This window comes from Sclerotinia sclerotiorum, genomic scaffold, assembly GCF_000146945.2.
Source record: "Sclerotinia sclerotiorum 1980 UF-70 scaffold_15 genomic scaffold, whole genome shotgun sequence".
Taxonomy (NCBI): Eukaryota; Fungi; Ascomycota; class Leotiomycetes; order Helotiales; family Sclerotiniaceae; genus Sclerotinia; species Sclerotinia sclerotiorum.
The window spans coordinates 120,497-131,532 of record NW_001820821.1 but is presented as its reverse complement, the minus strand read 5'-3'; the positions used below and the strand labels follow the sequence as shown (position 1 = coordinate 131,532).

The 11,036-nt window shown below is 39.8% G+C and overlaps 5 protein-coding genes across 5 annotated transcripts; 2 read left to right on the top strand and 3 right to left on the bottom strand.

The window, feature by feature from the left end:
* Nucleotides 1–1,543: 1,543 nt before the first annotated feature.
* Nucleotides 1,544–2,100, top strand: SS1G_10105 (predicted protein; the record flags this gene model as incomplete). The annotated part of the gene is made up of 2 exons (XM_001588508.1): nucleotides 1,544–1,762; nucleotides 2,011–2,100. 2 exons carry the CDS (start codon nucleotides 1,544–1,546, stop codon nucleotides 2,098–2,100), a joined length of 309 nt encoding a protein of 102 aa, XP_001588558.1.
* A 396-nt stretch (nucleotides 2,101–2,496) lies between these two features.
* SS1G_10104 (hypothetical protein) lies at nucleotides 2,497–3,376 on the top strand (the record flags this gene model as incomplete). The annotated part of the gene is made up of 5 exons (XM_001588507.1): nucleotides 2,497–2,637; nucleotides 2,687–2,908; nucleotides 2,962–3,131; nucleotides 3,191–3,257; nucleotides 3,308–3,376. The coding sequence occupies 5 exons, from the start codon at nucleotides 2,497–2,499 to the stop codon at nucleotides 3,374–3,376; spliced, it is 669 nt and encodes a 222-aa protein (XP_001588557.1).
* Nucleotides 3,377–4,161: 785 nt separating this feature from the next.
* SS1G_10103 (predicted protein) lies at nucleotides 4,162–4,320 on the bottom strand (the record flags this gene model as incomplete). Its single annotated transcript, XM_001588506.1, has 1 exon — nucleotides 4,162–4,320. One exon carries the CDS (start codon nucleotides 4,318–4,320, stop codon nucleotides 4,162–4,164), a length of 159 nt encoding a protein of 52 aa, XP_001588556.1.
* A 1,628-nt stretch (nucleotides 4,321–5,948) lies between these two features.
* Nucleotides 5,949–6,935, bottom strand: SS1G_10102 (predicted protein; the record flags this gene model as incomplete). Its single annotated transcript, XM_001588505.1, has 2 exons — nucleotides 5,949–6,272; nucleotides 6,384–6,935. 2 exons carry the CDS (start codon nucleotides 6,933–6,935, stop codon nucleotides 5,949–5,951), a joined length of 876 nt encoding a protein of 291 aa, XP_001588555.1.
* A 1,976-nt stretch (nucleotides 6,936–8,911) lies between these two features.
* On the bottom strand, nucleotides 8,912–10,647 carry SS1G_10101 (hypothetical protein; the record flags this gene model as incomplete). The annotated part of the gene is made up of 4 exons (XM_001588504.1): nucleotides 8,912–9,448; nucleotides 9,516–10,186; nucleotides 10,246–10,557; nucleotides 10,626–10,647. The coding sequence occupies 4 exons, from the start codon at nucleotides 10,645–10,647 to the stop codon at nucleotides 8,912–8,914; spliced, it is 1,542 nt and encodes a 513-aa protein (XP_001588554.1).
* Between the last annotated feature and the right edge of the window lie 389 nt (nucleotides 10,648–11,036).

The following is an 11,036-nucleotide window of genomic DNA, read 5'->3' as shown; positions in this document are numbered from 1 at the left end:
TTCGAGGTATATCTTCCGGATTGTCTGGCGTTCTGATTTTGATTTCCTTTCTCTCCCTTGTGGGCGAAGGGGGCATTTGGGGTCATCTGCGGGGTGGGGGCCGTTGCAGTGAGGGCATTTGGGTGGGCATACGTGTTCAATGCCACAACTGGTAGTATGATTGCTCTCTGTATGCTTTCCCGAACCGCATGGGCGGCAGATTTGTGTTTTGAGGCATGTTCTTGCGTTGTGCCGTTGAAAGCAACGGTTGCACTGAGTGATCTTTGGTTTTTGTACTAGGAGGGATGTGCTGATGTTGGCCCCTAGGATCTTCAGGTTCTTTTTGAGTGGTTCTGCTCCTGTCTTGAAGCTTACTATCCATGTTGAGTAGTACTCATCAGATGAGGGGTTCGTTTGGGATTGGATAGCGTGAGTAAGCACCTGACCAGAGTATTCCTTTATAGCGTCGGAGATTGTATCTTTTGTAACTAAAATGGAGTCTATTTTGAATTGGTCATTGAAAATGGTGACTTTCTTGGGGACGTAGTTTAGACGGTAAGTGGTCCATTTCTCTTGGGCCTCAATTTTGCAGTCTCCGATTGCGGATGATATAATGGCTTAGAGCTTCGCACTTCCGTAGAACTTAGAAGAGTGATTAACCTACTAGACCAATATTACCTCAGTTCTGCCCTACCAGCTTCCCACTATTCCCTGAGTAAGGTCATTCCTTTTAACATATAATTCTATTATATATTTATTTTTTAAATTTCAAAATATCTCTCTAAATGATCGATTTGAATGGTCATCACCCTATGGTGACCGCCTAATGATCGTATCGGTAATAATAGTTAGAGTTAGGGTTAGGGTTGGGGAATTATTAATGGCCAGGAATCACGATTTTTGGTGTAAAAGGTGGCCGAAAAGTGGGGTATTAGATTTATAGAGTATGTGGTTTGAACGGAAAGGTGTGAGAATAACCGTGAGAGGCAGAATGTGGAAGAGAAGGGTGATTTAGGGGGTAGGAGAGAGACTAAAGTGAGGATGAAGTTGAGGTTGATGAGTATATGTGTAGTGTGACATAGAGGAATGAGGGATGCTGGAGGTAGCAGTACCACAGTGATAGGTAATTTTGGGAGAGTGGTGAAGGGGAGAAGAAGGGATGCCAGTGGCGCAGAATAGGTATTGAGGGAGGTTAAGTGGTAGAGGAAAATACATTAGAGGATGGGAGATTGAAATATTCAATAAGGGAGTAGAGTAATGGGGGAGATAGCGGATTTGATCAAGTGTAAGGGAATAGGATAGCGAGGTAGTGAAGTAGTGAATATAATAATGGACTAATTGGCGGGAGAGTAAGGTACTGAAGGAGAGAGTGGGTTGTGTAGATGGAAGTGTATTGATCGAAGGGAATCTAAAGAGATGGGGGAAATAGAAATTGATGAGAGTGAGGGAGGGAAAGGGTGGGGTGTTGGGGTAAAGGTAGTGATGGGATGGTAAAAGAAGATTGAGATTGGAAATACATGGGGGGATGGTGGAATAGAGAATTGAAGGAGTGGATGGGATAGTGATGAAGAGACAGCCAAGGGCCAGATGTAAGGAACAGGAAACAGCGCTCATACATCCTCCAAGCTGTAAGGTGGTGGGAAATGGTCAACGGGTAAAGAAACCGAATAGCGTACCGTTCGTTCGAATTTCAGATGTTGGTGAGGAAACGATCATGGGCGAGGAAAGAAAGTGTGCAAAGATATCGGTCGATCTACAAAAAGTGGTTAAGGAACAGCCACGGGTAGTAAACAGACAGTAGGAGTAAAAACTTTGACGTATCCTTGACGAATCAAAGTGTACGGATATTACCCAGAAGTAAGGTACTAGACTTACCCCACCAGATGATCTGCCTTTATTGATGGAACTAGCTAGTTAAATAGCTTAAAAGTTTGATGGATCGTCAAACGCATCTGGGCGGAAAAAACTTACCTTGGCGGAAATAGACAGCACCTCAATCTCCTAAGAAACCTTCTAATTATTAGCTTACAGGCCAAAACACAAATGGTCCAAGACGCCAACGAAGAGTTGCAATCTTGTGGCTGCGAGAAAAAATATGTAGGCATTGGAAGCATTGTATAATAAGATTGATTTGGCTATTGGCAAAGCCACTTAAAAAGTAAAAACGATGTGCGTTACTGTTAAATCCCAAATTTCTATGCTCAAGAAGCATCAAGAGCGCAATTAAATGTATTCTCTGTAGGTTTGGCGTGGGACTTGTGTTTGCAACGTTCCTTAAAGTTTTCTCAAGATAAACTTTAATTGATTTGAATTTGTGTTCAAGATATCGATGAATGAAATGGATAGAAGTTATATAATGGAAAAAGACTATATAAACCTCTCTACTTTCCCCTTCAATACATTCTATCATCATCATCACATTCATTCAACTATCATACGATCATTTCCAATTCACTCATTTACTCATTCCAACTATCAAACTTTCTTTAAGAAAATCAATCACTTACTTTCATCAAAATGAAGTTCTCCATTGCCACTATCATTGCCTGCGCAGCTATCGCCAATGCAGCTGCTCTTCCAGCTCCAGCTCCTGTAGCTGCAGTTGGGGATCCAAATGCAGTCGTTGCTCCCTCAATTGAAACCCATTTCAGTGGACAAGTTAGAAACACTTTCTAAAGCTTTACATAAAATGCTAATGATTTGATAGTTTGATGCCAATGGAGTATTGTTCCCCAAGGAGGACAATGAGACCGATCAAGCACTCCAAAAGCGTGAGGAGGACAATGAGACCGATCAAGCACTTCAAAAGCGTATAGCACCATTAGTCATAATGGGTACAGCGCTCGCAATCAAAGGTGTTGGCATCTTGACAAAGATTGCTGTTGAAGTTGCTGGTGATACCCTCAAGAATCTCAAGAAGTGGAACGAAGTAAGTGGTTTTTAGAAATACCTTAATTGCTCTGGTACTAATCTACTTACTAGACACGTGAGGCCTTTACTCAAAAGACTACTCTCGAGATGTGGAAAAGAAACCCAGATTACAACAAGTTCCCTGCTGTTGCTTGTTACAACAAAGGTTACCATCTCCAAAATCCTAGTGGTCAAGATGGAAGAGTATCTGCCAAGCTCTCTCTTGGTCTCCTCAACACTGAGTAAGTACCCTATATGCTTATACAGCTATTCCTTAAAATTCGATAGCTTACTATTATAGTTACGACTGTCTGTTCATGACTGGAAACAATGCATTCTATACTCACAAGGAAGGTGGATATATCAATGTAAGAAATAATTCCTATCAATTGAAACCATTATACTAATAGACAACCAGCTTTCCTACAGATACAACGGTAACCGTTGCAGTTTCAACAAAGGCAATGGAGATCTGACTTGCAGATAAAGAGTTAAAAAGCTACAGTTCTTACAAGAACTCAAAACACAACAGTCTTGTTATCAGTAATAGGGCAAGCGAACATGGGCTAAGTGGCCACCTAATCCCTTGTTTAGTTGCCAGATTTTTGTTATCATTGGATCATTATTTTTGAGGCCTTGTTTTGCTTTCCTTTTTTTTATTTTAGTGCTTAGTTAGCTCAGTTAAACCCGCAAATAGAATTTTTTACTTCGAATTTTGAATATTCTTGCTTGAGGGGAGTTTTATTTATGAACATAGTGACTCAAGTATGCTGAGTATCTAGAATGAGTGGGATAAGCCTAAATCTGCGCTTGAACCGGTACTTGAATCTGTGCTTGAATCCGTTATCGATTGATTCCAGTTCTGGAGTAACTCAGGGTTCATGAATATCGTATGAGCTAATGCATCCGATACTTTTTTTCTCTCGCCTTAAATGTAATCAATATGAATGCTGAGCACCCTTAAGTCATTGACCCATGGTGAATAGATTACTTCTAGGACAGATTCCCAAATATACATTTTGACGACCTCGCTGGCTTTTCCTCCCATCACCTCGAATGACAGCTACTGCTATCCATATCCATTCCATTCTTACTCGTAAGTCTCGCCAATGGCTCCTTTATTTCTCCATGATTTTTGATACATCGTCGGTGAATGCCTGTGGCTCACAGAAACGCCCAAACCTTGGTAGGGTTCGTTGGCACGCGCCAGTTTCGTAAGTTTCTCGCTCGTTCATATGTAATGGTAACAAGACCCCCTGATTTATGCTGTCATCAGAGTGCAGTTACTCTCCCAAGGAACACCTTCACCATTATCAAGGTAGGGTTTGGTGAGTACGCGACTTGAACGCGTCGAATGCGAATTTCGTCGGCCATTTCCTTCACCAACATAGGTGTAGCAGGAAATCCAGTAATGGTAGTCGTGAAATCCATCGTAAAACAGTATTCTCTTCTGCGCTTGAAAGAGTTTGAGCCATTTCGTGGCTTTGGGAACGTGTTTTCTTCCCAGCCAACCTATCAGCTAGAGTAGACTTAGGGACTTCAAAGTGCTCTGCAGCTTTTCTAATTGATTTAAATTCCTTCAATTGAAGTGCAACTATAGCCTTTTTAATCTTCTCTTAAATTTGAGCAGGTGTAAAGAGTGATTGGGAATGCATAATAAAAGTTATTACAGTTTCAAATTAGTGATGGGCTAAAAGTGTCCAAATTCTCCACATGTCCGAGTTCACCATAAACCACGTTATTTTGAAAAGAAATAATAAATTTTAAATTTTATATATTTTCTCTTAATTATTTTGATTTGTTATAAATTATTACTAAATTAAATATAAAAAAAAGATCGAAAATCTAATATCAATTATTATATTTAGTGTGACGGAAACCCCTGCTTTCCTCCCACCCTTATTATATAAGAAACCTCAGGTACATTAACCATGTCCACACATGATACGATTACTCGGGATTAGTATACGATTTAGGTGGTCTGAGGATCAGATCCTGACAAGTACTAGGTATCAATGGTTATCGGTAAAGTAAGATCATTGGAGGGATAAATATGACTCCTTTTTTGCCTAGCCATTGCGGCTAGGCCATTAATTTGTGTGTATATAGAGTAGCTATCCCCATCTACAGGTGCTCTTCACCTGTAGATTCTAAGTTAAATACAATTGCTGGTCTATAAACACCCTTTTGGTCACACTAATGATGAATTGTGACACTTAGCTTAGTATTTTCTAATATAAGATACTTTACCCAGTATTCTTGAGTGTGACAATATTTATAAATTTTAAATTTTAAAAATTAATTTTTGTTATTTTTTGATATAAAAAATTATCGGGATTAGAGATGGCTGAAAAGTACAGTACTAGATTTATAAAGTATATTTTACTTTTTTTTATTATAGAATTATTAATTCACAGCGAAATCTAATAGCTAAAAGAGCGAGCAATTGAGCTAGATTGTATTTAGTTTCAAAGCAATCCTAATATCCTAATGCTGTATCCCCATCAACATCCGAGAAGGAACAGATTATAGCATAGTAGCACCACTCCAATTTTATATTGCATCAGCCTAACTATACATTACACTGAGCTTCTTACAAAGGAAGCCTTCTCTATAAAATATCACACAATTCTCCACCCTTAATCTCAAACTCAAATCTCCAATAGCGAAACATATAAAATAGATAATTGATGATAATCAAAGCTGGAATCTGGTGTAAGAAACCCACTCTCTTTGATCAATAAATAAGATTACATTTACAGAGAAATTTAAGTCATGGGTAACTTTCGAGCATTCATTCATTTCACCCTAAGCTTTGCATATTACGATAGACAGAAAATATAATCGAAATTTCATTTTTTTTGTATCTTTAAAATTTGTGCTCTAATGAAATAAAATAAGAAACGCGGAATTCTATAATGATAATCTTGATTAACAATGAATAGTTATCCTCCTCCAATGGAACGATGCTTCAACCACTCCCTTTAATCTTATCAAATATACCACAATATACAAATCTATAGCTATATAGTTGAACACCCTCCATTTAGACTCCTATATCACAGCTGCAAGCGCAATAATCTGTTTTCTATATCCTCACTTGAGGCATCAGGTTCGAATCTGGAAATACTAGAACCAGCACCTTGTCCCTCAGTTCCCGACCCCAACCCTAAAGCAGTTTCAGATCCAGATCTCAAACTATTCTCACTCCCCTCTCTATTCGTCCCCTCACTCCGCCTAACCGGCCACTTTTCCAACCCAATGTTAATCTTCAAGAATGGCGAATCCGTAAGCGACTTCTCCCTTTTAATAACCTCACTATCTATCCCTCCATCCTTTGCTATCTCCAAAAATCTCTGCATCCCCATCTCGCTCACGATGGTCTGATCTGGTATCCAACCCTCAATTAACCAATGACTATTCGTCACAAAACTGACTTCATTTTCGTATCGACGTATCCTGGGACTTTTCCTATATTTCCCTTTATAACTAACTAGGATGTCATCCGTACAAGTTGCTTTAATCCCTAGTTGCTTTAACTTATTAAGTGAAATGACGAAAATGGTGACTTGGTGAGATCGTAAAAGTGGGATGAATTTCATGAGACGAGCAACAGATGTATGAACAGAGATATAGGGACTCGGTTTCTTCGCATCATTACAATGATCCTGAAAGGCTCTCCCGTTAATTTGTTCTTTGCTCGGTTGATCGATTATCAGACTGTCTTGCCAACTCGAACACCTAATTCCTATACCTCGAAAATAGGGCGATTTGGTTTCTGAGGTGTGGGCCCGGTAGAGCAGAATATCGGGTTCCACAGATGATAACGGAGGTAGTGGACGAGTGAGTAAAACGCTGGCAAGGGCTTCCATCTCCGCTTTTGCAACGTCGATTTCCCATTTCTTTAATAGAATTTCTTCACGAGTTAGAATGGCGAATTCGTTGGCGTAATCTGCCCGTGGGAGGAGTGTAAAGCTAGTGAGAGTAGGATTAATAGTAGAAGTAGTTATGGTCGAGGTGTCGAGGATTGGTGCAGAAGTAGACATGGCGTTGCGAATGATAGGAATGCCGAAGAGCTGGGAAATGAAATGTGAAGTCCATTTTCGGTAGAATTTGAGGGTTTGATAATGTGCGGGAATATCTTTGGACAGGATATTGAGGTAATCGAGAGTGGTGGAATCGTGAGTATAGTTTAGATTATAACGGTCGTTAGGGGGAAGAAAAGCCGGGGAAGTTGATGCCGGTGGAAAATTTGTAAGTGTGGTGACTGCATTTGTGGGTTGTAGAGGAGTTCGGGGAAATTCAGAAGTGGAACAAGCAAAAATGTCGTCGTTAGTGCTCTCGCTCCTACCAACAATAGTTGATACGGCCACATTCCCACTGGATCGTGAATTTGCCATCATCTTCAACTGTCCTTCCCAGAATATAAAGTAGAAACTCAATTGTTCTTTTTCGAATGTAAAGCGAATGAAAGATAAAAGCTGTGATACTGACTATATATCTCAGCTTGCAGGTGAAGGAACCCTAATATACCATTCTCAAAATCATAAGAACAAGTAACATAAACAGGCAACTATAACTATACAACTCAAAAACGCCTGACAGCTCAGTAAACACGGCTGAATGTAACCCTGAAAATAAATGACATGCCATATTGAACTACAATTAGGCAAACTGCAAACTATCGCGTCATACAATATGCAACCAACTGAAAGCCTCGATACATGTTTGTATGTATAGATGCTGGAAGGGACATTGTATTGGTGATTACTCTACACCTTCCAACCCCATAGCCACTATTAAAAAGCCCCGGGTCTCTCAATGGGTCGGCTATGCATCCAGCTGAGCTCAGACGCATCGATAACCCTCCAATATCAGCATTGTAAAGTGCGCAGCCACAATTTCTAGAAGAGTATCCTATCCAATGAATTTATTTGCCAATAATAATGTTGAATAGAACAATATAGAACCTAACTTCTAATGAATTTCTATCAACAAAATAGAATAATTATGTGACCGAAAATCCTCCAGATGATTAATAAATAGATGAATTAGACTTTCCGTAAAAAACGACAAGAAAAGAAGTATACAGAGTAAAGTAAAATATTGAAAATAGGTCTTGGTTGAAAGATTTTGAGGTTGTAAGTTTTATTTTTATTCTAAACTCGAGGTGGTTTTGATGATTTTGTATTATGTTATCGCCTTCCTAATTAAGGTTAAGCTTGTAAGAGAAAAATCGCTGGGCTCGCTTGATAGTGTTACGAGGTTTGCCGTCTAGATCACGTGGAAGTGCTCAAGGCTCTCGAGGTGGTTTATAACTAGGCGTCAAGCAGGGACTTGAAGTAATGACAATAATGATATGCAATTCGTAACTAATAGTAGAGTATACTAAATGATTGATCCTGAGCACGAAGCTCTATAAATGGAAACCTATCCTTTATATAGAACTTCATACTCTACTGTATTCCTTTGGATCTCTTGGATCTACTGGATCTAGAGTTTAACTCTCTAGATCCTCTAGATCCCCTAGATCCCCTAGATCCCTCACATGATTTCAATCAGAACATATGTCTGTGCTTGCTGAAGGTGGGGAGACTCTACGAGTCACTTGCCATACAATTTTGTATGTGAATCGACTTGCTTTTCTACAGGGTCCAAGCTCATATGGACATGTTGACTGTTACTTCGTAATATAATAATGATAAGAATAAGAATAATAAATTTAAATACAAAGAGCACCAGTTTATCACTTGATTAAAGACTACTAGAGTAGAATGATTTATTATATTATTTTCTTAGATTTATAAATGTGTTGAAGTTGTAAAATCATTCATCGCTCACTCACGAGTAGTTATATTTTATCTTTATCAAGTTTATTCTTTCTACTTTACTATATCTATTTATCTAGCACTGTATTAACCCTGCGCCAACGCCAAAATCCATCCTTCCTTTGATATCAAACTCAAACCACCCTATCCATAAACCCTCGCATCCGCCCACCCAGCAGAACCATGAATCTATTCTACACCTTATAAATATCATCATCAAACTTCCCAAACCTATCTCTCCCCTCCGCCCCCGCATTAACCCACACACTAACACTCGTCCCAGGACACTTAAAAATAGCCCACCCATCCTCCCCAATAACCACCTCACCCTGTTCCCAACCCAAAACATCGGTCCATTTCTCCCCCGCATGAATCTCACCCACAAACATTCTCTTCTCCCCGGGACCCGCATTACTAATTACCGTAGCACAACCATTCGGTCGATCCCACGTTCCGGATCGCACCCATCCGATACAGGTAGCGTAGTCGAAGTAATCTTCCTGGTGGCCGTAGGCGTAGAGTTTTCGCGCGAGGATGAGATTAGGGAGGGCGTTGCCGCAGGAGGGGGGGAACTCGTGTTCGCCTTTGATGCCGTAGAGGTCGCCGTAAAAGATGCAGGGGTAGCCGTCTACGCGGAGGAGGATCAGGGAGTAGGCGAGGGGTTTGAAGAAGGGTTCTATGGGGGCTTCGAGGGCTTGGTAGGGTTGAGTGTCGTGGTTCATTACTAGGGTCTGGGGTTGTTAAGTTAGTTTTTTGATTTGAAGGAAAGGAATGGAGTAGGGAAGTAGAAGAACTTACAACAGCATTAACCGGTGCGGTTTGAACCAAAGTATTATCGAAAACAGTTCTCAAATCTCCTCCTTCTGTTTTGGATAACTTGCTAAAGTTATAAACCAACGGCGCATCAAAAAGACTAAACTTTCTTCCCATGCGATCCAAATACTTATTCATATCATCCAAACTATCCTTCCAAAATTCTCCCACAAAAAACCATCCCTGTCCATATTTATCATTCATGAGTGTAATGAATTTCCTCAAGAAATCCTCACTGAAATGTTTAACCGCATCAAATCTGATACCTTTCAAAGTAATTTGATCACCGAGCCATCCTCCCCAATTCAGAACATCTTGTTCTACCTCGGGATGATTGTAATCCAAATCTGCAAACATAAGATAATCATAATTACCCTTCTCTCCATCAACATCACCATCATCTGCCCAATCTTTTGTTTTATCACCGAGGATTTTATAGATTGCAGTTTTTTCGTTCTCGGCATTGTAATCTGTACCGCTAAAGTGATACCAGTGGTATTTTTGCTTCGAGTATTTGTCACCACGACCAGGGAAATCAAACCCAAGCCAAGCATCGATTTGGTAGGGATCGGAGATATTTTGGGTGCGATCTTCTTCGTCGACTTCTTGGGCTTCACATTTTTCTTTGTGATCTGCAGCTGCTTTGTGATTGAGGACTTGAGGAGAAGGTATTAGTATATTTGTACTTCAGAAGTATCTTCAAGAGAAAACATACCAGCATCCCAATAAATTCCTACTCCGACTTCATTGGCTTTCTTTACCATTTTCACCAATTCTTCCTTGGTACCCCATTTTGTACCCTTTCCTCCCTTTTGATCGAATTCTCCAAGATCATAAAGATCATATACATCATAACCATTTCCGGATTGAGAAGAAGCTTTACATCCAGGTGGAATCCACATATTGTCGATACCAGTGGCTTTGAGAGAAGGAATAGCATCGTGAAGTCTTTGCCAATGTTTATGATCGTCTGGAACATACCATTCGAATGCTTGAAGCATGGTCATGTTTTCCGGAGTAGGGTTTCCTATGAACGTTAGATTATTTCTTAATACTCTTGCTCTTAAATGTCTTGATGATTGGGCATTTGCTTACTTTCTTCCTTGATATCCCCCATCTTGATGGATTTCTAGGATAGATTTTTCTGGAGTATGATGATATCCAAAATGGTAAATTATATAGAATGAGTGTACAGTAGTGTAGAATGAGCGAGAAAAAGAGACAATACTTAGGGAAAGCAAGTGAATAAATAATGAATAGAAAATTAGAATTCTCATGAGAATGCAAGAAATTCCATATCTTGAAACTCATGCCCCTCCATTATTCCAAGTAAATAATTCACCCCGCCTCGTTGTCAAATGCTAGAACATGCCTCAAGGCAAATAAGCTTGGAAAATGTAGACTAAGTTTCAATTTCTAGCATCTAGCCTTGGTTTTTGGAACGCCTTAAAGAGAGATAAGACTAGTTGACCCCTGAATTTAAGGTATCATGACGTCGTTGGGCGG